The 27,104-nt window shown below is 38.7% G+C and overlaps 1 protein-coding gene and 1 long non-coding RNA gene across 6 annotated transcripts in view; one reads left to right on the forward strand and one right to left on the reverse strand.

Moving 5' to 3' along the window:
- RRM2B (ribonucleotide reductase regulatory TP53 inducible subunit M2B) overlaps window positions 1–22,206 on the reverse strand; it is a 137,324-nt gene extending 115,118 nt beyond the window's left edge. For 4 of the 5 annotated variants that reach the window (XM_040625881.1, XM_040625882.1, XM_040625883.1 and 1 more), the window contains exons 1-5: window positions 21,967–22,206; window positions 11,614–11,769; window positions 7,761–7,877; window positions 6,861–6,994; window positions 6,346–6,440 (exon numbers count right to left, since the gene is read on the reverse strand). In XM_040625881.1, coding sequence (XP_040481815.1) covers window positions 6,346–6,440; window positions 6,861–6,994; window positions 7,761–7,877; window positions 11,614–11,769; window positions 21,967–22,014 — 550 coding nt within the window. In that variant the 5' untranslated portion in view covers window positions 22,015–22,206. The remainder of the gene's footprint in view (window positions 1–6,345; window positions 6,441–6,860; window positions 6,995–7,760; window positions 7,878–11,613; window positions 11,770–21,966) is intronic. The other variant, XM_040625880.1, reaches the window with a different exon arrangement.
- Window positions 22,207–22,436: 230 nt separating this feature from the next.
- The window catches only part of LOC121101645, a 42,389-nt gene continuing 37,721 nt past the window's right edge, over window positions 22,437–27,104 (forward strand). The window contains exon 1 of the long non-coding RNA XR_005833617.1: window positions 22,437–22,652. This is a non-coding gene — a long non-coding RNA (uncharacterized LOC121101645). The remainder of the gene's footprint in view (window positions 22,653–27,104) is intronic.

Consider the following 27,104-nt stretch of genomic DNA (forward strand, 5'->3'; position numbering starts at 1 on the left):
AAAAAAAAAAAAAAGTGATTTATCTGCACACCACACATGTCTATGAGTGTAGTATGTGCATGCAAGTGTGTGCGTGTATTGGAATAGAGAGTAGAAGATAAGATTTTATGACAAATGTCTCCCTCTTTCTGGTTGAGGGAGGGGAGGTTGCTGAGGTTTTATTTTTAGAAACCTAAAATATCTTAGAGATTAGCAGTAAACATTTCGAAAAACATTGCCATGCACCTGCAATTAAAAAAAATATATGAATCCAGCTAAAGAGAGAAAGTATATCTGTTGGATAAAATATCCTATCACATAAGCAAAAATACTATCTTCTGCTAAATAGGTAAAGCCCAGTTTCAAAGGTTACTCACTGTTAGGCAAGGACATTGCAGAAGCCCATCTCCTTTGGAACCATATCTGTAACACTGTCTCTAGGGGTTGATTATAAGTCTAACCCAAACAAATGTCACCACATTGCATATGCTCAAGAGAAGTATTTATATATATGTCTGTCTAGGGAGAAAGGTTTGGTCTATAAGACTACGGGATAAAGGCAGTTGAACGCTTGAACAAACTACAGGCCTGTTTCATCGATAACATCACAGCTTGTATCCCAGTACTGTCACAGGACGAAAAACAGAGCAGGTGCTTAATAAATGTGTTCTGAACTGAATCAATAAAAAATATTTAAGCACTAGATGATAAAAGACATTACTATTCATTCTATGAAAACTGCTAAAATCTGATCCAGAATACTTAATAACTTTCAGAACAAAGGTAATTGTAATACTTAAATTTCAAAAAGAAAGATGACTTAAATTTGAATATTTCTTAAATATTTCTGGCAGTCTCTAAATAGCGCTTTGGTTTGTTCTCGCTCTTTTCCCTGATTATCTTAAATAAATAAAATCAGATCAATTATATCAAATACTTGTCTATTAGTAGCCCAAAACATCAGAAAAACTTTTATAACATTTTATTTCTACAATTTTAAAAATCACCTAGAAAAAATAACAGAAGAAATGTAAATTATGTAAGTTCTTATTGAGTATATACTGTGTAGAGGAATTATTGAGAAGTCTTTAGTGTACTATATACTAAATACAAAGTATAATAATAATTACTATGGTCTTTAAAAAAAACTGGCTCTTTAGGCTAGCTATATTTTGAAATGAAGATTTGTCCTTATTTTAACATACAGATTACTATATTTTCATCTTGCTGTTAGTAAGATAATGGATAGTTACAAACTGATGCCTTCTTCATTGTCCTTAAGGTAATGTCATGTGCACATTTAAATGTAAAAGAACTAGATTATAATACAAACATTGTGTTGTAATTGTATAGGAGGAAATTTTTATTTTAACTATTCTATGCGTTCACGTGAATGCTAAAGAATGAAAATCAAGACAGAAATTGTTATAGAAGACTATTCTTTTTGGAAAGGATTGAGAGAGGTAAACTTTACAAATTTCAAGAGTAGATGTAAATTAAAAAGAGACTTCCAAAATATTTCTTCTAAAAGCTATAATGAATGTGAAGGCCTCATGAATTGTTTTAGAGATGGGAAAGTAGAGTATAGGTTTTTTTCTTTAGGCAGTAACTTTATTTCTGCCGTATTTCCTCTAACTTTGCCTTTCAATAATTTCACTCAGAGTGTATAGTTCTTTATTATGCAGGTCCTACATAATGAAGGATTCTTCTGATGTATAAATTTATGTCTTCCCCCATTTCAGGAAATTGTTTTTTATTATATTTTTTCAGTTGGTACAAAGCCTATTCTTTTTTTTTTTTTTAAGATTTATTTATTTATTTTAGAGAGTGAGAGAGAGAACACGCGGTGGGGGGCAGAGGGAGAGAGAATCTCCAGCAGACTCCCCGCTGAGTGTGGAGCCTGAGGTAGGGCTCAATCTCATGACCCTGAGATCATGACCTGAGTCAAAACCAACAGTCTGATGCTTAACTGACTGAGCCACTCAGGCGCCCCCAAAGCTTATTCTTTAAAATTATACTTCCAATTATTTGTTCTCAGGATCTTCTACAAAATATGTGCAATTCTAGATTTTTTTTTTTTTTTTTGCATGTACAGTTGACCCTTGAACAACATGGCGGTTAGCGGTGCTAAGCCCCTATGCGGTTGAAAATCCATGTACAATTTTTGCCTCCCCAAAAACTTAGCTACTAATAACCTACTGTTGACTAGAAGCCTGACAGATAAGTCAACACATATTTTGTGTGTTATATGTATTATATACTGTATTCTCACAATAAAGCTAAAGAAAACTTTATTAAGTCGTAAGAAAAAGAAAATACATTTATAGTACTGTACTACATTTATCAAAAAAATCTGTGTATAAGTGGACCCACATAGGTCAAACCCATGTTGTTCAAGAGTCAACTGTAATGGGAAATATTTATTCTTTTTTTTTTTTTCAAAAGTTTACACATTAGCCTGTTTGTTTTGCTGATGACTGACATTTGTCCAAGTAAGCCATATAGCCCCTCTTTTCTTTAAACCTGTTGACCCCTTTCACTCATTTCTCCTGACCCCTACCCCCCACCTCTAACAACCACCAATCTATTGTTATCTATGAACTCAGATTTTAGTTTTTAGGTTTTTTTGTTCTTAGTTTCCACATATAAGAGAGATCATATAGTATTTGTCTTTGTCTGATTTACTACACTTAGCATAATGCCCTCAAGGTCCATTCATGTTGTTGCAAATGGTGAGATGGCTAATTAATATGCATTACACACACACACACACACACACACACACACACATTTTCTCTATCCATTCATCCATTGATGGGCACTTAGGTTGTTTCCATATCTTAGCTATTATAAATAATGCTGCAATGAACATGAGGGTGCATATATCTTTTTGAATTCATGTTTTCATTTTCTTCAGATAAACACCCAGAAGAGGAATTGCTGGATCATATGGTAGCTCTATTTTCAATTTTTTGAAGAACCTCCACACTGGTTTCTCCGGTGGCTGTACCAATGTACATTCCCACCAATAGTGTAAGGGTTTCCTTTTGTCCACATCCTCATCAACACTTGTTATCTTTTGATAATAGGTATTCTAACAGGTGTGAGGTAATATCATTATGGTTTTGATCATATCCTTGATGATTAATGATGTTCAGCATCTTTTCATGTGTCTGTTGGCCATCTATATGTACTTTTTGGGAAAATGTCTAGTCAGATCTTCTCCTTTTAGTCTCATTTTAAAATCTTTTTTTTTTTTTTTTTGCTATTGAGTTATATAAGTTCTTTATATATTTTGGATATTAGCCCCTTATAAGATACCAGTAGGTTGCTTTTTCATTTTGTTGATGGTTTCCTTTGCTGTGCAGAAGGAAGTCCCACGTGCTTATTTTTGCTTCTGTTGCTTTTGCTTTTGGTGTCAGATTCAAAATATAATCGCCAAGACCTATGTCAAGAAGTTTACCACCTATGTTTTCTTCTGGTTTTTAAAGGTTTGGGGTCATACATTCAAATATTTAATCTGTTTTGAATTAATTTTGTGTATGGTGTAAGACAGCAATTCATAGTTTCATTCTTTTGCTTGTAGTTGTCCACTTTTCTCTATACTATTTATCAAGGGGACTGTCTTTTTGCCACTGTATATTCTTGGCTCCTTTGTCGTAAACTAATTGACCATATATGCATGGGTTTTATTTCTGGACTCTCTATTCTGTTCCATTGATCTACATGTCTGTTTTTTATACCAATACAATACTGGTTTGATTATTATAGCTTTGTAAAATAGTTTGAAATCAGGGAGCATGATGCCTCCAGCTTTGTTCTTTCTCAAGATTGCTTGCCTATTTGAGATTTTTTTGTGGTTCCATATAAATTTTAGAATTATTTGTTCTATTTCTTTGAAAAATGCTATTGGAATTTTGATAGTGATTGCATTTAATCTGTAGATTGTTTAGGTATTATGGACATTTTAACAACATTGATTCTTTCAATCTATGAGCATGGAATATCTTTCCATTTATTTGCATCTTCAATTTCTTTCATTAATGTCTTAGAGTTTTCAATATACAGGTCTTTCAACTCCTTGGTTAAATTTATTCCTAGGTATTTTATTCTTGTTGATGCAATTGTAAATAGGATTGTTTAATTTCTCTTTCTGATAGTTATTATTGTATAAAAACACAACAGATTTCTGTATACTAATTTTGTATCCTGCAACTTCACTGAATCTATTTACTAGCTCTAATTGTTTTTTTTTTATGGAGTCTTTAGGATTTTCTATATATATCATGTCACTGCAAATAGTGAGTTTTACTTCTTCCTTTCCAATTTGGATGCCTTTTTTTTCTTGCCTAATTGCTCCAGCTAGGACTTCCAATACTATGTTGAATAAAAGTGGTGAGAGTGGGCATCCTTGTCTTCCTTCTGGTCTTGAGGAAAGGCTTTCAGCTTTTCACAATTGAGTATAATGTTAGCTGTGAGTTTGTCATATATGGCTTTTATTATGTTGAGGCATGTTTCCTCATACCTGCTTTTTTGAGAGTTTTTATCATAAATGGATACCGAATTTTGTCTAATGCTTTTTCTGCATCTGCAGCATGGCTCTGCCTTGAGAGCAAGTAATATGCAGAATTTAGCTGGAACCCTGCTGTTGTCACACAGTGACTGCCACCCTCCTTTATTTTCTCTCTAGGTTACTTTCTTTGGTAGTTATGAAATACATGCTAGCTGCAAGCCTGTTCATCATTTTCCATCGGTATCCAGCCATACTATTTTCAATGCATATTGAACACCTTGATATTTCTCTCCTTTTTTCTTTAAAGCCAGTGTATCTCAAACCACTTGTGAGAAAATCAGCTGGGTATAAAATGCAGATTCCTCAGTCCTACCTGAGGTTTTTCTGCAAAACTCCCAGATAATTTTTATGCACACTGAAAACCATCACTTTTCTCATTCTTGAAATGAACTGAAAGCAATGCAAACATATCTGGTTTTTCCCTGATATATAACAGGCTTGTCTCATACCTTACTCTACATCACTGGTTCTCAACGTGTGGTCCAGGGGGTCCCTGGAAATCCACAGACTGAGGAGGTCTGTGGGGTCAAAACTATCTTCATAATAATGCTAAGACACTATTTATTATTTTTTTTTTTTTACTATCTTTCTCACCTGAGTGTACAGTGGTGATTTCCAGAGGCTACATGACATATCCACAATAATCTGAGAAGCCTGGTAAAATAGTCTTCCCTTTTCTTTTTTTTTTTTTTTTTAAAGATTTTATTTATTTATTTGATAGAGATAGAGACAGCCAGAGAGAGAGGGAACACAAGCAGGGGAAGTGGGAGAGGAAGAAGCAGGCTCATAGCGGAGGAGCCTGATGTGGGGCTCGATCCCAGAACGCCGGGATCACGCCCTGAGCCGAAGGCAGATGCTTAACCGCTGTGCCACCCAGGCACCCCTAGTCTTCCCTTTTCTAACTACACATCTGAATAAGACTGGATTTTCTTCATAACTATACAAGAAACTACAGCAATATTATGCAACAAATTGAATGTGGAAGCAAATACAATCCAGTTGTCTTCTATTAAGTCAGACATTTAAAAGGTTTGCAAAATTTAGAGGAGGGGGGAAGTAGTGTTTTTTCATAAATATGTGTTATTTATAATAAAATATAATGGGTTATTACAATTACTTTTAAATGCATTAATAAATTTTTTTTAAGTTTCTTGGTTTTAATTTCTAATATGGAAATATCAATAACCCACACCAATAGGAGAGTCCTCAATAATTTTTAAGAATACAAAGAAGTCCTGAGACCAAAAATTTTGAGATTTGCTTCCCCCATAATGAATAAAACCAGAAAGTAAAGACCACTAATTATGAAAAAGATAAGTATGAGACATGTACTTAGAGTTATTCAAATGAAGTATTTGAATATTTTAATTAAATTAAATATTTATTGAGCAACTACTATGTATAATTTTTCAGAAACTACATATTTGTTCCCTGAAAAAAATGTGACTTTGACTTGCTTTAACTCCCTTAAATAAACATTCATGAAAGCAGAGACAAACTGATTGCTACAATATTCTTGTCAGATTCTATATGACTTTTATTTACCTGTAATTATGTACTGACATCTTAAGCTTTTAACTTTTAACTTATTAAACGAAACAGATAACAGCTTTAGATTATTTTATCACTGGTTCCTAATCATTAGGAATAATGATTCTACTAAAGGTGGACGTGGAGACATTTGTACTTCTTTTCCATTCTGGGACTTTGATTAGTACCTGATAGTCACACCACAAAAAAAATGTTATGTCAACTGAGGTAAATCTGATCATTTTTAAATTAAAGCTACTTACCAAAAGTAGATTTTCTATCTTCTATCCATCGTAAGGCCCAGTCTGCTTTTTTCTTAACATATGGCATTGTTTCAATTGCATTAAATAAAAATTCCCTGTAAAAACAAAAGAATGGCAAAGTTATTCATTTGTTTTTCTTAATAATAAATTTTCATTAATCATCAATAATAATTGCAACCCTATGATATGCAATCAGATCTGTCATTTTTCTGTATTTTTCATGTCCACAAAGTATAGAAATGAAACTAAAATTCAAATTAGTGACTTGGATCTGGTTTGATACAAAATTGACTAAAGTTAGTATTCAATTTCTAAACACAATGTGCTACACAAGTTTTAAATATATACTACCCAAAGATGAACTGGTTCTATACAAGTTTTTTTAACCCAACACATTATTAAACAATAGAAAACATTTGAATAATTTTTCTCTAACATTTGGTTTTGGAGTAAATTCTGCTTTTAACATAAGCAATAGCAATAAACCTTTGTAAGTAAAATCCCAATGGTAATACCTTTTCTTGGGATCTCTGATGTAAGTGTCTATTAGCAAACTGTACATCTCTGAGTGAACATTCTCGATGAGAATTTGAAAGCCATAGAAACAGCGAGCCTCTGGAACCTGTACCTCCTGACTAAAGCGCTCCACCTACAAAAATAAGGGAAACATATCCAATTCTGTGGATTTTCATTAAACACTGAAAATCAGAACCTGGACACCAGAATTATCACTTAAAAATTACCTATCATGCCACAAACAGGTTAGACAGAATTTATGTATTTTAAGCAGGATTATCTATCAATCCTCCACAATAAATTAGTTGCATAATGTATTCTTAAGCAATTAAATGAATTGACCTAATAGGTGGAGATACTTCCTATAAAGCCAAGTATATTTCAGAACGGCTATCAAAAATAATTCCTTTGCTTTGTAAAATTGACCTTAAGTCTTTTTATTTTCCCCACAGCAGACAGATCGATTGAAGCCCCTTCTAATTCATGATGAAAGTTTGCATCTTTCTAATTCTCTCTAACAAGAAAGCATGCCTCCTGGCCAACCATAATACAAATTTAAAAATGGGAAGCCAGAATGCCATGCTCTCTTACAGAGCTCCAGAAGGGTTATTAAGGTGCACGCTCTCTATTAAGATTACTATCTAAGGGTAAAAATTGAACTCATGTCTATGCATTGTAAGTAGTTTTGATTGGCATAATATGTTTGATTTCATGATATTTTGCTGGTCAAATGGGAGAAATGTATCCTTTTCTCTGACACTTCATCAGAAAAACATCTTTGAGAGTTAAGTTATATCTAGTTCATTTTCTAGAAGTCATTTTTCAGGCTTAGCATAACTATCTTACTGCCATTATCATCATTCAGCTAAATGGAAACAGAAAAACAACAAAAATCTTACCAAATTTTCATTCACAATTCCATCACTGGCTGCAAAAAAGGCTAATATGTGAGAGATAAAATACTTCTCATCTGATTTAAGCTTGTTCCAGTGAGGGAGATCCTTTGATAAGTCAACCTGAAATAAAAAGATTTTCAAAAATTTTAACTTGGTGTTTAATTCTTCTCAAAGAGTTTGGAAAACTAACTTCCATCTCAAAGTTAGGGGGGGACAACTCATTAGCAGTAAAGTGTGAAAAAGGAAAAAATGTTAACATAACTGCTATAGACTGAATGTTCACCCCCCCCCCACTCACAAATTCATGTGTTTGAAACTAATCCCCAATGGGATGGTTTTGGAGATTGATGGAGTCTTTAGAAGGTGGTTAGGTCTTGAGGGTGGAGCCCTTATGAACGGGATTAGTGCCCTTATAAAAGAGTCCTCAGAGAGCTTCCTCACCCCTTCTGCGATATGAAAAACAGAAGGACCTGGGACCTCACCAGATACCAAATCTGCCTCTAGAACTATGAGAAATAAACTTCTGTTGTTTGTAAGCCATCCCATCTAAGATATTATTATAGCAACCCATAACTGTCTAAGACTATTACAAAGGAACACAATAAAATAAAAGCATTTTGAAGGACTCTATATTCTGGCTAACTAAGGCAGAATAAACTAATGACTTTCAGCAGCCATTGCTTTAACATGACATATAATACTTACTGTAGTGTTAGATTAGCTACCTGTTAAGCAATAGTAGCTGCTACTTTACCACCAGCCAATCTACTTTTATAACCAAAAATAATATCAGGCATGTAACAACCTCGGTTTTAAAGCAATTTAAAGGTATGGCTTCTTCTGGGAATAGAGACATTTTTTAAAATGGGGGGCCTCTAGGTGACTCAGTCAGTTGGGCATCTGACTTCTGCTCAGGTCATGATCTCAGGGTCCTGGGATGGCACCCCGCATGGGCTCCATGCTCAGTGGGGAGCCTATTCTCCCCCTTCCTTTGCCCCTCCCCCTGCTTGTGCTCTCTCTCTCTTATATAAATAAAACCTTAAAAAAAAAAAAAAGAGGGGCACCTGGGTGGCTCAGTCCATTAAGCGTCTGCCTTTGGCCCAGGTCATGGTCTCAGAGTTCTGGGATCGAGCCCCACGTCAGGCTCTCTGCTCAGTGGGGAGCCTGCTTCTCCCTCTCCCTCTGCCCCTCCCCAATTGTGCTCTCTCTCTCTCAAATAAATAAATAAAATCTTTAAAATATATATATTTTTAAATATGTTTATTAGAACTAGTCCTTGGAATTAATAGAGTAAGGCACTCTAGAGTTTGATGGAATCTACAATTTAAACTAGTATTTAAATACACCTTATAGATATTATTTTGTCTTAGGAAGATCTCTAAGTATTTTTCACAAAAACTTCATAAACATTTGAAATATATAGCTGTCCTTTGTCCTTTTATTTAATCTAACAAAGCCCTAATCTCTTTGACCATTCCAAAAAGGATTAACATTTCCTTATTTGTGTTCTTTTTTGAAATTCTTTTTCCTGTTACTTTATTCTTTAAATGTTTACTGAGCACCTACTACATGTCAGACTCTGTAATAAGTGTTGGAGGGGCACCTGGGTAGCTCAACCATTTAAGCATCTGACTCTTGATTTTGGCTCAGGTCATGATCTCAGGGTGGTGAGATTGAGCCCCTCATTGGGCTCCACACTCAGCGGGGAGTCTCTTTGAGATTCTCCCTCTCCTCTGTCCCTTCCCCACTCTGCTCTACCTCTCTCAAATAAATAAATAAATCTTTAAAAAAAAAATAAGTGTTGGAGATACAATGGGGTTGGGGGGTATACCTGTACGTATCTTTTAAAACACAGAAGCTAGATATCAGGTCCTATTCTCTTAAGAGCTCAACTCAGGATTAACTGAAGGACACCTTCCTAATTTTTATGTGTTATACTCCTGATATTAAATTTTATATTATAATATGCTCACTCTTAAATATAAAACTCTTCCAACACTCAACTTTAAAAAGTCTTATACATTTCATTTATACTACAATAGTCATCTCCCATTCTTAAAATGTAAACCTTCCTACCCAGCTATATCTTCTTCGAACAAATTCTCAATTTCACTTTCAAATATTGATTCCAAACTGCTGGTTATTAGAATTGCTTGGTAGCTTTAAAAAAAAAATCCAAAACCCTAGACATTTTTCTTCTGAATCAAGGTTTCTGATGATTGCCATATTTAGGAATAAAGTTAAACCACAGATAAAACAATGAAGTCTAAAGCTGTCATAATTTGTTTAAAGGAAAAATATGTGGAACTATATGTTTGACTTCCTTTTAAAATGTGTATTTAAACAAAATACGTACCAACCTGTGTATTTTAATTTTTTAATTAGTGTTTCTTAGTCATAATACAACATGTATTACATTTGCTAAAAGATGCAAGTAATTTTCAAATAAATTTTAAGAAACCCAAGTATCACAGTAGCTTTTTAACATGATGAATGAAAAAGCCACCTGTGTACTCCACTTGTTCTGTTAACCATATCTAAAAAAGACATCCTAGAAAACCACAGTTAGGAACAGTCAGGTGTGCCAAGCAGTATGACCCAATTTGAAAATACTGGGTTTTATTTTGTTTTGGGTTTTTTGCTCTGTATGTTAACTAGAGAGAGTATAACTAAGATTTTTAACAATATAACACAGGTGGATAAATGGGTAAAATTAGTGTCATCGAAGCTCCAACAATTGGTGCCTTCTGATTTCTAATGTAAATCTCCCTCATTCTGTGTAAAATAGCTTACATTTATTTAGTGCTTACTAAGCACCATGTGGCATTCTAAACATCTCACTTATCTCATTCATGAGACTCATCTCATTAATCCTTATAATAACCCAATGAACCGGGTACCGTTAGCTCAGTTTTCCAATGAGGACACACAGAGAGGTTAAGCAATTTTCCCAGTTTCATAGCTAGTACGTGGTAGAGTCAGAATATGTACGTAGGCCATCTGGCTCCAGAGCGTACATTCTTAACAGTGCGTGTTTACGTGTATAGAAACAATCTTCTGAAAAATAGATACATATCTCTATCTATTTATATAGATAAATACACACACACACACACAGCAAGTACGCAATGCAGGTATCATCCATCATATTCAAAGATGAAGACAATGATTATTTGCGTGTTCACTCAAGACTACAGAGCAACCACTTACATGACCAACTGTCCTTGCCAAACCATTCAGTATTTTCTAATTTATTGTGTTCAACTCATTTTCTAGGTGGAAAATCCCACCCTAACATCCAGCATTTTCCTGCTGTCCTGGCTGCTGGGGCAGCAGTGCCAGGTTTCATGTGACTGGGAGCGGGGCTGGACCGGAAGGAGCTCCGGCTGGCCGCTCAGAAGTGAGTGCAGTCAGATTCTCTGCTCTGGCCCTTTCTGCACAATCAGCTAAGTTTCTCAATGGAAAGCAGGGTGCCTAAGGCGTTCACTCTCATTTTTTGGCCATAACGCAATTTTATTGATTCTGCTGCTGGCTATAAATAAAGACTAGTCTTACTTGGGTCACAGCAAATCAAAAGCCTATTTAAAAATAGAAAATGTTCTAAAATATATTGGAAGTAAAAACCTGGCAGACTGAGAGACCATTTTTGCAGCAGGAAGCATGTTTACAGACTGCAATCTAAACATAAAACATTGGAGAACACTGCATTTAGTTTCTGTAATTTCAAGCATTATCTTATACAACTGTCTTACTCAATGTATCTTACAATCTAAGTTAACATTTTTCCATGTCCCATGACAGCAGATGTGACACTGCACTACAGAACGCGCCTGCCAGCAAAGGTAATGACACTTACCTCTTCTGCTGTCCAGAAGGATGCCTGTGCCTGTTTATACATTTTCCAAATATCAGGGTATTGGATTGGAAAGATGACAAATCGGCGAGAACTCTTTCGTAGGAGTGGCTCTTCATCTGACTTTGCTTCATTTTCATTGGTATCTGAAGATAATCTCTGTGGAAAATAAAGCACAAACACCCATTTTGTGTAGACATTCCCTCTTTATTCATATTTAAACACACACTGGGGGAAGTTAAAGAGAAGCATAGGTTGAGGAGCCCCTCTGCCTGGGTTGAATCCTTTACTGTTATCTGTTCCTGGTTAATAGTGTTTGCTTAGTTATGTGACCATAGAAAAGTTGCTTAACTTCTCTGAGCCTTGGTTTTTCCTTATCAGTAAAATAACACTTACCTCGTAGGTTAATCTTGATGATTAAAAGTGCTTTAAACAGAGCTTGGTACATAATAAGCATGCAACAAAATTGTCATTATTGCTACTTTAAGGATAAGCACAAAACTAGATCCATAAATGTCATGGTGTGCAAATTTCTAAGTTTGTGCACAGAACGCCCCTTCAGTGCCTTTCTCAGAGATAGGATGCTGGCATGAACAGAATACTATTATAAACCACTTTCCTATTTTCTTTTTAAAGATTTTTTTATTTATTCATTTAAGAGAGAGAGCACATGAGAGCACAAGTAGGGGGAAGGTTCAGAGGGAGAGGGAGAAGCAGACTTCCCACATAGCAGGGTGCTTGACCCCAGGACCCTGGGATTGTGACCTAAACCGAATTTAACTGACTGAACCACCCAGGTGCCCCTACTTTATTTTTTTTTCTATTTTCTTATTTTAATGTTTTCTTTACTAATCTGAACTATCATAATACTTACCTGAAAACTCCTTACCAACAATTTACCAACCTTTGTTCATTTGAACCCTCCCTTATACCAATTTGTTATTATTATTTACTTGTTAACATTATTACAGATGGTCTCACCGTGGGCTGGCTCAAAGCTTTGTGGAATCAAGTGAGAAGCACATACACCTGTATACATACGACTTGTAAATAATGGCATTCCAAAGAGGGACAGTGCCAGGTATATACATATTTTAAGTACTTAAAATATATGTGTATATTTTAATAGTCAGCAAGAGTATCAGAAGAGTCGTACTTTACATGTTAATGAATATATGCAAAGTATATACAATTAGGCTTAAAATGTATAAATCAAGATTATTGGGATACATTTAAATTCTGGACTCCTAACTCAAACTGTCTCTCTCTCCCCAGTGCCAGGTCAATCACGTTCTTTTGTCCTTATCATTGCTTCCGCCAATCACACATCTCTGAAGCAAATGTGCTAAGGCAAGGCAAGATGAGAAAAAGACAAAAAATCAAAGCCTGAGGCTATACAAATGCAGGTAAGGCTTGCACACTGCACACATACGGTCGTTAGAGTAGAGACTGTCTTAGTTTGTAACTACTTATTTGAAGGTGTAGGCCTTCCAAGATAAACCACTTGTAGGCCCTGGAGAGTAGAAACCACTTTTTATTTATTATGATGCTCCCAGAGTACTGTGTCAAGCATAACATCAATAAACATTAGCTAAGTAAGGGATGCCGGGGTGGCTCAGTCGTTAAGCGTCTGCCTTCGGCTCAGGGAGTGATCCCGGAGTTCTGGGATCGAGCCCCTTGTCAGGCTCTTCCGCTGGGAGCCTGCTTCTTCCTCTCCCACTCCCCCTGCTTGTGTTCCCTCTCTCGCTGGCTGTCTCTCTCTCTCTCAAATAAAATAAATAAAACCTTAAAAACAAAACAAAACCATTAACTAAGTAAGTGAATGGGCTGCTAATTTCTCTTTATCTTGTGATTGGGTTACTGGATACCTTTTGAATTTAATTTAACATAAGACCACAACACATCACTGAGATAACCTGATAACCACACAAATCAAGCCTTTTCTGAGTGCTCCCACATTTCCCTTTCCCCCATCGCCCTAAAGGCCTGGGTTAGGTCCCTAACATAGCATACAGCTCACTGCAATTTAATTCCTAATTATTCGTCTATAGTCTCCTCTAGACTATGCTTCTTGAGAGTAAAAACCAACTTTACTCTTGTGGAATCCCTAGAACCCAGTATGGTACCTGGCATTTAGTTGATATTCATTCCCCCAAATATTTAAGCAAATTTTTTAAATGGAAGCTGTCAAGTTTTTTGTTTGTGTTGCCTTTATATATTTTGTCCCTGGGGTACGGGCATGTATTCAGAGCTGGAATTCCTTACCTTCACTGTATTTGCTATGTGAACCATCATAAGCAGTAACTCTTTGGTACCAAGCACCCTGGCCCTGAGGGAGTTTTTAAATACTGACTGAATAATTGATCAATGTTAGGATCTATGAAAACTGCTGAAGACTAGCACCTTTCAATTAGAATGCAATTCAGGATGCCTGGGTGGCTCAGTTGGTTAAGTGTCTGCCTTCAGCTCAGGTCATGATCCCAGGATCATGCTCCACTGGGAGCCTGCTTCTCCCTCTGCCTCTCTCTCTCCCTGCCTCTCATGAATAAATAAATAAATAAAATATTTAGAAAAAGAATGAAACTCACTTTTGTACCTATATTCTTCCTGTTCCATTCTGATAACGTGTGCATTGTTAAGAGAAGAAGTTGGATTAGGAGAGCATTATGAAAGAGTTTGCAATGGTGAAGAGAGGAGGGCTTAAGTAACATAAACCTCTGGATTGAGCTAAAGATGATAATATTGCTTATTTTCATGATGCTTTAAAAAATCCACACACATTTTAATACAATGTCAGGAGGACCATACATTCCAAAGCTCTAGGATCTCTGGAATATCCTCTATGGACCTGGACTAAGAACCTATATTTTAGAACAGAAAGCAATGGGGAAAAAGGCATGATGGCATGTGACTTTTTAAAAAAAATTTTATTTATTTATTTGAGAGAGAGAAAGTGAGCACGAGAGCACAAGCAGGGGGAGCTGCAGAGGGAGAGGGAGAAACAGACTCCCCACTGAGCAGGGATCCCAATGTGGGGCTTGATCTCAGGACCTTGAGATCATGACCCCAGCCGAAGGCAGCTGCTTAACGAACGGAGTCACCCAGGCACCCAGGAATGTGACATTTTTAAAGAACTGGAAGTAACTTTCTAAGTCTGGACTTAACCATTTGTAGGGACAATGGAAAGAGAAGAAACCAGAAAGCAAGCAGAGACTTCCCAAATGTGTTCTGAAGAACTCTGTGTTCAAGTTTTCCTTTTTTTTTCCTTTTTTTTTTTTTTTTGGATGACCCCAGATGAAAGTTTCTCTAGCCATCTCTGCTTAACTGAAGAATACATGAGATGAAGAGAAAGGCAGTCAAAAACAACAACAAAGCCAACAACAAAACAAAAACAAAACCCCTGTAACCATTTGTATTTGCTTTTCAGAAGTGACCTAAAGGACGCCTGGGTGACTCAGCTGGTTAAGCATCTGACTCTTGGTTTCAGCTTGGGTTGTGATATCAGGGTCATGATCTCAGGGTCATGGGATCAAGCCCCACCTCGGGGCTCTGCGCTCAGCAGGGAGCCTGCTTGAGATTCTCTCCCTCCTCCTCACCCCCTAAAATAAATAAATGAATCTTAAAAAAAAAAAAAAAAGAAGTGAACCAAGATTTTGTTCAAAACCAAACAAAAAGGAGGGGTGCCTGGGTGGCTCAGTTGGTTAAGCAGCTGCCTTCAGCTCATGTCATGATCCTGGGGTCCTGGAATTAAGCCCCTCATTGAGCCCCACATCCGGCTCCCTGATCAGTGGGGAGTCTGCTTCTCCCTTTCCCTCTGCCTGCTGCTCCCCCTGCTTGTTCGCTCTCTCTCTCTGTCAAATAAATAAATAAATAACATCTTTAAAAAAACAAAAAGGAAAAAACAATAATACAATAGTAATAATAATACAGTAGAAGCCCTCTTATTTGAAATGATCCAAACTGGTGGTTAGAAATTTTCTAAAGGAATGAATCATAAGAAAATGATATATGGGAGCGCCTGGATGGCTTAGTTGTTAAGCGTCTGCCTTCGGCTCAGGGCGTGATCCTGGCGTTCTGGGATCGAGCCCCACATCAGGCTCCTCCGCTGGGAGCCTGCTTCTTCCTCTCCCACTCCCCCTGCTTGTGTTTCCTCTCTCGCTGGCTGTCTCTATCTCTGTCAAATAAATAAATAAAATCTTTAAAAAAAAATACACATAACATAAAACGTACCATCTTAAAAAAAAAGAGAAAAGAAAATGATATATGCCTTAAACTATTTAACTTAAACATGTAATTTACATTCATTACTCATTTTCTGCTATAGAGTCAAAGCTTTTTGTTGTTGTTAATTTGGCTCACTGGACTCTCAAGTCTTTCTGATAAACACGACCTAATGCATCACTTACACTTCCTAGTTTTAACATACGTAAGGTAGAATAGTCTGAGTGCAGAGTTCTTATCTCTTGTAGGATTCCCTCCCAATCTTATTATACTTGTCTTGCTTACACCTAATTCTACAGAATTTGTGGGTTGTTTTTTTTTTAAGATTTTACTTATTTATTTATTTATGAGAGAGAGAGAGAGAGAGAAAACACAGGCAGGGGGAGGGGCAGAGGGAGAAGCAGGGAGCCTGCTCAGCACGGAGCCTGATGTGGGGCTCCATCCCAGGACCCCAAGATCATGACCTGAGCTGAAGCAGACGCTTAATTGACTGAGCCACCCATGCACCCCAGAATTTGTTTTTAACAAGTTATCTTTACTGAGTTTTCCAAAGCTTTCAATTTAAGTTTTTATAGAAACAACTTTCTTCTCATTCTCATATATTAGTTTACACACTTAATTAAACTACAGTAATTACAATACAAATACAATAGGTATAAATAAGATTGGAAATAAGACAACTGATTTGGTAAGGTATAACTCAATCAGTGGGAACAGAAATATGTGGGTGCATCAGAGAAGAAGCTGCTACTCATGCATTCTAAAGCCAATGGGTATCCACATATTTTACAGGCTTGATAAATCCACAGACCTGGCTAGTAGTAAATTGATTAAGAAAACTTCTGATGAATATGCAAAGAAATTGCTTGCTAAGTTTGATAGAAATCTTCACTAATCATCCATACCCCAGTTCAAAATGATGGTTTCATCAAAATAGCCTCCCTATTCCATTAATTGATTTTATAAGTAATGTTACATATATTAACTTAAGTAAAATAATACTAATAAAATAAAGGTGGGTTTTATCATTAGTGTTACACTTATAAGTTTGTTCGAAAACTAGGCTCATGTGTTAAAGCCATGGGAGGAGGGCCTTCAATGTAAATATATATGAATTTTGCCACAACTATTTTCCTGTAGCCGTTCCAATACAACTGTTTTGACACTTTTTTACCTCAATGTCATCATTCTGATGAAATGAAACAAGCAAAGATTTTTAACTTTTAGCTTTTAAAATACATACTCCATTTCTAAGCTTTATCTGAGGTTAAGGTGGGTATGTATTTTGAATAGTAAATAGATATAAAGATGTTGATATTTAAAAATTTTCAGAAATCAAAGTGGTCTGTTTTGATACAGAACACTTTAGCATCTGGCCTCTATCACATAGACTATTGGGAGACTTTGAATTAGGTAAGAAACATAGCCAGATCTGTTTGAAGATCCCTTTTTGAGGGGCGCCTGGGTGGCTCAGTTGGTTGAGCATCAGACTCTTGGTTTCAGCTCAGGTCAATGATCTCATGTGTCGTGGGATGGAGCCCCACATGGGGCTTCGTGCTGAGCGGGGAGTCTGCTTGAAGATTCTCTCCCTCTGCCTAACCCCCCAATAAATAAATAAATCTTTTTAAAAATCACTTATCCAGAAATATGGTCAGATTAGAAGAGAAATTGCAGGTGGAGAGAACAATTAAAAAATCATTACCCTACCCAAATCTTGCCTGAACTAGGGTACCAGCAGCAGAAACACAAAAGAAGACTGCTATAAGAGATATTCAGAAGTAGAATTAATCATTCTTGTTAAAAATTTGGATTTTGAAGAACAGGATAAGGAACAGTTGAAGAGGCCCTTGAGATGTCCAGCAACTGAATGATCATATCAAGAAATAAGAGACACAGAGAAAGTGCTCAGCATCTGGAGAATAATTGAATAAATGAGCCAAATTTCTTGCTTCTCACATTAGATGTTTTAAAAAAGCTTAATTTGAATGAACTCCCCCACCAACCCAAGCCACAACAACAATAGTTACAAACACAAAAGTTTTTAAAAAGTCAAGTTGGTCAATAAAAAACATAATTTGTTCAGTTTGAAGATATCCAGTAGGTAGCTAAAAATATAATACAATGGCAGAGGAGTGGTGGCTATCCGTCCCATTAGTAGTCACCAAAGGGATTACCCAGGGAGAAAAACATAGAGAAGCAGCACACCTGGGGATGCAGCTGAGAAAATGCTGACATTGGAAGGGCAGATGGAAGAAGAGGAGCCAGTTGGGATTAAAAGTGGCTGAAATAGGGGCGCCTGGGTGGCTCAACTGGATAACCATCTGCCTTTGGCTCAGGTCTTGAGCCCCACGTCCGGCTCCTTGCTCAACGGGGAGCCTGCTTCTCCCTCTCCCCTGCCTGCCACTCCTCCTGCTTGTAATCTCTCTCTCTCCGATAAATAAATAAAATCTTTTTTAAAAAAAGAAAGAAAAAGAGTGGCTGAAATGGATGTAGGACAATCAAAAGCAAAGGCAGAAGTGATCCGATTTGGCTAAAGCCATCTCTGTCAACAGATGGAACAGAGAAGAATTCTGTAAAGGATCCACACTCTGGATATCAATCAGGATAAGAGGTTAGGAATTAATTCTGTGGACCAAAGATTTTTAAACATCTGGGGGATTGAGAGGATCATACTCCAACACTCACCATTTGACCCCAACCCCCAGGTACTGACATTCACTGTAGGGCAGTTTGAAAATCATTTCTGTGGACAGTCATGGAGAGTTTCTGAATATGAATTAGCAGGAATAAGGGTGGCATCAGGAAGATTCACTGGATATCTATCCAGGATGAACTGGAAAAAGAAAAATCCCTAGATTTTGGTAGCAACCATGGTATTGATCTCAGAGGTACAAATGGCAGCCTGAATTTTTGTTTAGTTTTTTTCAAGCTTTTATTGAAATTCTAGTTAGTTAACATACAGTGTAATACTGGTTTCAGAAGTAGAATTTAGTGATTCATCACTTACATACAGCACCCAGTGCTCATCGCAGCAAGTACCCTCCTTAATACCCATTATCCATTTAGTCCATCCCCTGCCCACCTCCCCTCCATCAACCCTCACTTTGTTCTCTATAGTTAAGAGTCTCTTATGGTTTGCCTCCCCCTCGTTTCCCCTTCCCCTATGTTCATCCGTTTTATTTCTTAAATTCCACATGAGTGAAATCATATGGTATTTGTCTTTCTCTGACTGACTTACTTCCCTTAGCATAATACACTCTAGCTCCATCCATGTCATTGCAAACGGCAAAATTTCATTCTTTTGGATGGCTGAATAATATTCCACTGTGTGTGTGTGTGTGTGTGTGTGTGTGTGTGTGTGTGTGTATGCACATCTTCTTTATCCATTCATTAGTTGATGGACCTTTGGGCTCTTTCCATAATTTGGCTATGATTGATATTGCTGCTATAAACATCAGGGTGCATGTGTCTCTTCGAATCAGTATTTTTGTATCTTTTGGGTAAATAACAAGTAGTGCAATTGCTGGGTCATTGGGTAGTTCTATTTTTAACTTTTTGAGGAATCTCCATACTGTTTTCCAGAGTGCCTGCACCAGTTTGCATCTCACCAATAGTGTTAGAGGGTTCCCCTTTTTCTACATCCTCGCCAACATCTGTTGTTTCCTGTGCTGTTAATTTTAGCCATTCTGACAGGTGTGAGGTGATATCTCATTGTAGTTTTGATTTGTATTTCCCTGATGAATGATGTTGAGCATCTTTTTATGTGTCTGTTGGCCATCTGTATGTCTTCTTCGGGAAAATGTCAGGGCAGCCTGAATTAAGATGTGGTGGTCAGCGTGAAAAAGCTGCTTCAACAGCGCTTTGCCAGCCTACAGAATTGGGTGTTTTTGGTGGGAATTGAGACCATCTCAAGAGTTTCTACTTGGGAGGAGTGACATAAAGGCACTGGTTTAGTGAAGGATGAATTTAGGAATGGTAAAAAGGATTAAACAGTGGGTAAGACTGGAGGTAGGCAAGACAAGTTGTTGTAGCTGCACCGGTGTAAAGTGATGAAACCCTGAAATAAAGTTCAGAACACACAAGCATTCTTTGGCAACATTCCACTGTGTCTTCCAGACTAGTGCCTCTAGTTTCTGCCTGCCTTAGTTTCTGGTCACCTCATCCCAAGAGGATATGCCCGAGCAGATTCCCCAGCTAGCACTCACCATTTCCTGGTGTAGGCTGTCATGCTACAAGGCCCCTCCCTCTCAAACCAGCCCCAATTCCACCACTTTCATTTGTTTGCCTTGGCCTCTCTTCTCAGGTGAAGAAGACTATTTGGATGCTGCTATAGTCATACACTATTTGTATTTGCCCAGGTGTCACTTTCATTTTCATTTTTCTATTCCTACCAAATCTGATAAAACAGAATACTGGCCCACAAGCAAGAACTTGGTTTTAAGCCCAGCTCTGCTATTGAATGATGTGGTCCTCGGCATGTCATTTTATCTTTTCCGGCCTAAACTTTCTTACCTTGAAAATAGGGACTATCAATTAGATTAATGAAAGTTAACTTCAAGAAACTGATGAAAGCTAAGGACCTCTTTGTCAGGAGATTTCACATGGGCACATACAAAATCTATAAACTTCAGGAGATTCATAAACACCCTTCAAGCCCAAGGCAGTGTTTCTTAAAATATGTGAATCAGAATCACCTGAAGTCCTTGTTAAAAATGCAATCCCAAACCCTCCCAAGAGATTTTGATTTACCATGTCTAGAATCTAGGCCCAGTAATTTACATTTTTTACAACTCCAGGTGATTCTAATGCAGGTGGCCCATGCTGCACCATCATATCTAGAGAAACAACGTGCTTGAAGCATCCTTGCAACTCAAGTTAAAAACTTTTGGACCAGATGCTCACTAGAATTCATTCTACAGCTAATATTCTGCCTCTGTCTTTGTGGGCCTATGTCATTGAGAAAGGGATAATAAAAGTTAACTTCCAGGTCTTAAGTCTGAATGACTGTAGCACAAGAAGAAAAATCCGAATTGCCCTTTTGGAGTGAGGAAATTGGTATTCAATGTATTTTTTAAAAGAGGAAGAAAAAGTTTGAAGGATATTTACAACTTGTTAATTAGTTACTAAATGTTTACAAAATCAAAATCAAATAATATAAAACCCCAAATCTGGACTCCACAAGTTTCTAAAGAAATGTAGGGCTAAGTATGAGTCTCTGTAAGCTGAAACTGCTAAAACAAAGATATTCACACACAGCCAACAGATTCAAAATAAATACAAAAAGTATTTCTCTTGTACACAAATGGTTTAGAAGTATTTGTGAAATAACAGGGTATGAAAATTATAGAGCAACAATTTGAACTACCATACAACAGTCTAATAAACTGATTTACTGTTATTATGTACTTCTCTTATAGAAGCGGAAGATAAACATGTTAACTTGGGTTTTAGGAGGCACCCACAACTTCCGTGGCACTTTGCATAAAGCCTTTGACTTAATCTTCTGTGAGGGAAGTATCACGTCCACTGAATAAATGAAGAAAGTGACACCCGAGAGAGTCACAGCTAGTTAAGTGGCCCAATGTGAGCAAATGGCCTCCTAACCTGATGTTTTTCATTGCTGTGAGGACTTCCCGTCGCCCTTTTACCTATCGTCACCACCCCATCCACCTGAGTCAATTTCCACACCCGGCCTCCAACTCCTTTTAACCATCTCACAGATTCGGGATGCATTTCTCCAGTAAATCCACCTGTCCTCATTCCTTGCCTGGGTTTCCCCAGCCAGGGCTCCAGAGGATCAAAGATGGGAGGAGAGTACTGGGCAGACTGCGGGGGCGGGGCGCTCCTGGGCCGCTCCGAAACCTCAGAGCTTCGCCCTTGTCTGGCCCCGGAGCAGAGCAACCGAGCAGAAACCCGGCTCCCTCGTCACCCCTCCCCGGGGACGGCCTCCCGAGCACTCGCAACCACGAAACCAGGCTGCGGCGAGGGCTCGCGGCTGGGCCTGCACTGGGTTGCCGACCACAACGGGTAAAATTTCCTACAGCAGTCCTGCACCTCGCAGGTCCCGGCTGCAACCTGCAACCTAAAGGCCAGGCGTGACTATGGGGCGGGACAGGGAACGGCAGCAACATTTACCTCATCCAGCTCGGGCCTGGCCGCTTCCGGCCTTTCCGGGTCACCCATCGCGCAGATTCCGCCAGAGCTACAGCAGCTGAAGGAACTGAGAGCCTTGGGCCACCTCCAACTATGGCAGGACCCAGGTGGCCCGCGGGTCCAAGGAGTCCGCCCCGCCTGCGGCTGTACAGACCCCTCCTACTCCCGCCGTACCCACTTTCTGGCCAGCCGATGGAGCAACTCCCCCTGCGCCGGCCTGGCCCCGCCTCCCCCGCCTCAGGGACCCGCCTACTCCGGCCGGCCCCGCCTCCCGCCTGCGGCCTGAGGACATCTCTCGGTGTCGGCCAACCCCGCAGCATCCGTCGTGCGGACCCCGCCTCCCGCCTGCCCAGTGAGGGACGCCCCGCGCCTGCTGGCCCCGCCTCCCCGGTCTCAGGACCCCGCCCACTCCAGGAGGCCCCGCCCCACTCCGCTACCGCTACCCGGACCCCGACCCCGCCTCCCGCCGGCCCGCAGAAGAACTCGCCCGGAACCTGAGGGCCTCGCCTCCTCGCTCGGGGCGTGAGAGATTCGGTCTACGGCTTTTGGCCCCGCCTGCGTGGCGGGCTCCGGGCTCTACTCGCTCGTACGGGAGGTGCCCGGACGCGCCTGGTCGCCCCTCCGAGCCGAGACTCCCCAGCTAGCTCTAGCCGCGCCTCAGGAACACGGTAAGTCGCGCTAACTCGGCGTGTCCTGAGAGACTGCCCCGGGGGGGAGGAGACGCGGGAGGAGATGAGGAGAAAGCGCTCTTCGCGTGTGAAGCGGTGGTGGGAAAAGCCACACTATTGGTTAAAAAAGAAAACCGCACTGTTAAAAAAATTAATGAGGAGAAAAGGCTGCCTTGTTTTGTATTTCAGCTGCCGGAAAGAAATGGTTGAGGGAAAAGTGTGTGAATGGGGTAGGTGGGGCTCCCAGAGTGAGGACGAGAGGCAGAAAGGACTCAAATTAGGAAAATGTCGTGGAAACTCTGGCAAATTGTTTCAACAAACTAAGCTTTTGAAGTAGCTACTGAGCGCCTCTGTGAGCTAGGCATTTCGGCTTCGGGACTGCCGTGTGAGGTGGGTGCAGCCGTGCCCCTCCTCACAGGTGAAGACACGCCGCCGGCGGCGGATAAATCACGAAGATTAGTTAACTAAGAAGCGACAGACAGATTCCCCCCGCCCCCACCCCGTGTCTTGGCAGGAGTCGGTGCCGAGAGTCACAATAAAGGGATTGAATTGACTGCTACCCACCTCGGGGGCGGCGGGGGGGCGGGCTGATCTAAAGATAACTACAACAGAAAGAAAAAATAGTTTAGCAAATAAAAATGAGGTGAAAGAGGTTCACTAGCTTGAAGCTGAAATATTGGGAGAACCTTGTCATGCCTTGAACACCATGCACCTCTTCTGTGGATAGCCGTGGGAAGTATGGTAAAATAGGATAGAAAACTAAGCTTTGAAAGTGCCCGACGGCTCTTTCTAAAAACCTGCCCCAGAGTGGGGGATGAGAGTTATCTTTCTTAAGGCAATTACTAGGGGTAAGGGCTGAGGAAAATGTTTTACATATATCGACTTCAAATAATAGCTAAATTCTGTGAGGAAACTGAGTCTTCACTCGGATAATTTATTGGCCACATGGCAAATAAACTAAGAGCAAGGATTATATCATTTAAAGTTATCAAACAATATGTCTGCTATATGTCAGGCAACGTATTTGGTATTGAAGAAACAAAAATGAACGAACCTAGTGAAAAAGAACATGGATCCTGGAGCGATATCCTCATAGGCTTGAATTCTAGCTCCCCCATTTATTAGCTGTGCTGCCTTGGACAAGTTACTTAGCCTCTGCAAGATCCAGTTTCCTCACCTGTAGGATAAGAATGATAATACCTTCCTTAAAAGATTGTTGTGTAGATTTAATCATATATTACTTGTAAAGCACTTACTGGGGTGGGGAATTAAAATGGTAGCTTCCAAGTACACTTGTGCTACTAATCATGGAGGTCATGGAACAGAAGGGTTCAGATCAAATTAAGTTGCTGGAATTAACACAGTTTACTACGTTAATTTAAAACTTACATCAAGGGGAAAGAGTTGTGGNAGCTAACATATTTAAGATAGGGTGTGGGGAGGGGAGGGACTGGAAGAAAGGACCCTACTATCCAAATCTCAGTGTTAGTCAGTGTTCATGTATCCTGCCCTTGCTGCATCAGCTTTCCTGACTAGTGGTATAGTTATTAAGAACAGAGTTAAGGGCTGCCTGAGTGGTTCAGTCGTTTAAGTGTCTGATTTTGGCTCTGGTCATGATCTCAGGGTACTGGGATCGATTCCCTCAAAGGGCTCTGCACTCAGCGGGGAGTCTGCTTCTCCCTCCCCTCTCCCCCCACTTGTGCTCTCTCTTTCTCTCTCAAAATCTTAAGAAAAAAAAACAGCTAAGGATTAACAAGGGGTCTCAACAGACAGAAGGTGAAGCCAACATACACTTGCTCTTTTGGAGATGCAGGATCAAGTAGACCTGCTCACAGGTGTAATTTGCCGTAAATTAGCCTGCTGAGCAGCTATGGGTTTTATCTGTGTTTCCTGGGAAGAGCAGATATGGGGCCAAAATGGATGTCACCAACTGGTGGCTGATTTAGGGATAACATAGTTGTCAATATGGAAGTGATGTGGTCTTTACTTTTTGAATATTTAAAGATCTACTTATTCCTTCCAACCATTTCTCTCTTTAACGTTTGTTCCATTGTTTTTTTTAATCTATGTTCAACGTAATTATGTTCCATTTATTTGTCTTTAACATGCCTCGTAGGTTAATAACCTATTTACTATTTATACTTAACATATCTTAACGAATCTCCATAGGTCTTACAATCCAGTTGTTCCCACACTTAGTTTCTTTCAATTTTTACAGCAGAATTGAATAATCTTAGAATAGGAAAAACACATTACAGTGCTTTTAACAGTGCCTGGTGCATAGTAGGCAGTATGTGTAAGTTTCCCTTGATGTTTAAAGTTAATAGGGCAGATATAAAATGTGCAACTGAAAGATCTCTGGGAGTAAGAGGATTCTACATCTTCAAATAGCCCCTGCAGCATATTTTCCAAGAATACCCTCAACATTTTTGATCCCACATGCTGTTTCAGAAACTTGATATCCCTCCCGTCAAAGGGTGGAGTCTTGGGGCGCCTGGGTGGCTCAGTCAGTTAAGCATCTGCCTTCGGCTCTGGTCATGATCTCAGAGTCCTGGGTTCAAGCCCCTTGTCTGGATCCCTGCTCAGTGGTGAGCCTGCTTCTCCCTTTCCCTCCCCTCTGCCCACCCCAGTTCATGCTTGCTCATGCTCTCTTTGTCTCAAGTAAATAAAATCTTAAAAAAAAAAAAAAAAAGGAGTCTAATTCCTCTTCTGTGGTCTACGAGTTTGTGTCTCCTGAAATCCCTATGTTGAAAACCTAATGCCCAAGGTAATGGTTTCAGGAGGTAGGGCCTTTGGGAGGTGAATAATTAGGTCATGAGAGTTGAGCCTTCATGAATGGCATTAGTGCCCTTAGATTGTTATGGGTTTTTTTGTTTGTGTGTTTTTGGTTTTTTTTTTGGTATTGGGTTATAGGAGTTCTTTGTATATTTTGGATATTAACCTATTAAAAAGGTTATGACTGCAAATATTTTCTCTCATCCAGTAGTTTGCCTTTTCATTTGGTTGTTGGATTCTTTTGCTGTGCAGAAGCTTTTCAGCTTATGTTGGGATTTCTTGCCTTTGTTTTTGGTATTAGATCCAGTAAAAAATCATCGCTAAGACCGATGTTTAGGAGCTTACCGCTTATGTTTTCTTCTAGAGTTTTATGGTTTCAGTCTTTAATCTTTAATTTGATGTTCAAATCTTTAATCCATTTTGAGCTAATTTTTGTGTATGGTGTAAGATAGTGGGCCAGTGTCATTCATTTGCATGTGGCTGTCCAGGTATCCCAACACCATTTATTGGATAACTGTCCTTTCCCCATTATATATTCTTGGATCTTTTGTTGTAAATTAATTGACTATGTATGCATGGTTTTATTCCTGGGCTCTCTATTCTTTCCATTGACTTATGTGTCTGTTTTTATGTGACTACTGTACTCTTTTGATTATTACATCTATGTAATTTAAAGTCAGGGAGTGTGATGCCTCTAGTTTTCTTTCTCAAGATTGCTTTGGCTGTTCAAGGTCTTTTGTAGTTCTATACAGATTTTAGGATTGTTTGTTCTATTTCTGTGAAATGTGCCATTGGAATTTTGATACAGGATGCATTGAATCTATAGACTGCTCTGAGTAGTATGGACATTTTTTTGAGTAGAATGGACATTTTAACAATATTCTTCTAATCCATGAAGGCAGACTATCTTTCCATTTATTTGTGTTTTCAGTTTCTTTTACTTATGTCTTATAGTTTTCAGTGTACAGGTCTTTCACCTCCTTGGTTAAATTTATCCCTAGGTTTTTATTCTTTTTGATGCAATTGCAAATGGGAGTATTTTCTAATTTCTCTTTCTGGTAGCTCATTATTGTATAGAAATCAATAGATTTCTGTAAATTTTGTGTCCTGCAACTTCACTGAATGTTTATTTTAATACTTTTTTGGTGGAGATTTTAGTGTTTTCTACGTATAATATGTCATCTGCAAATAGTGACAGTTTTATTTCTTCTTTTCCAATGTGGATGCCATTTTTTTTTCTTGACTAATTGTTCCAGATAGGACTTCCAATACTATGTTTAATCAGTGGCAAGAAGAGCCAGCATCCTTGTTTTGTTCCTGATGTTAGAAGGAAAGCTTTCAACTTCTCAGTGTTGAATATGATGTTAGCTGTGGGCTTGTTATATATTGCCTTTATTATACTGAGGTGTGTTTCCTTTATACTTTGAGAGTTTTATCATAAGTGGATGTTGTTTTTCGTCAAATGATTTTTCTCCATCTGCATTATCTGAGATTATCATGATTTTTTATATTTCATTTTGTTAATTTGTTGTATCACATTGATTTGCAGATGTTGAGCCACCCCTGCATCCCTGGAATAGATCCCACTTGATCTTAGTGTATGCTCTTTTTAATGTATCGTTGAATTTGGTTTGCTAATATTTTGTTGAGGATTTTTCCATTTATGTTCAGCAGGGA

This window comes from Ursus maritimus, unplaced genomic scaffold (genome assembly GCF_017311325.1).
Source record: "Ursus maritimus isolate PB19 unplaced genomic scaffold, ASM1731132v1 scaffold_9, whole genome shotgun sequence".
In the NCBI taxonomy this organism is placed as follows: domain Eukaryota; kingdom Metazoa; phylum Chordata; class Mammalia; order Carnivora; family Ursidae; genus Ursus; species Ursus maritimus.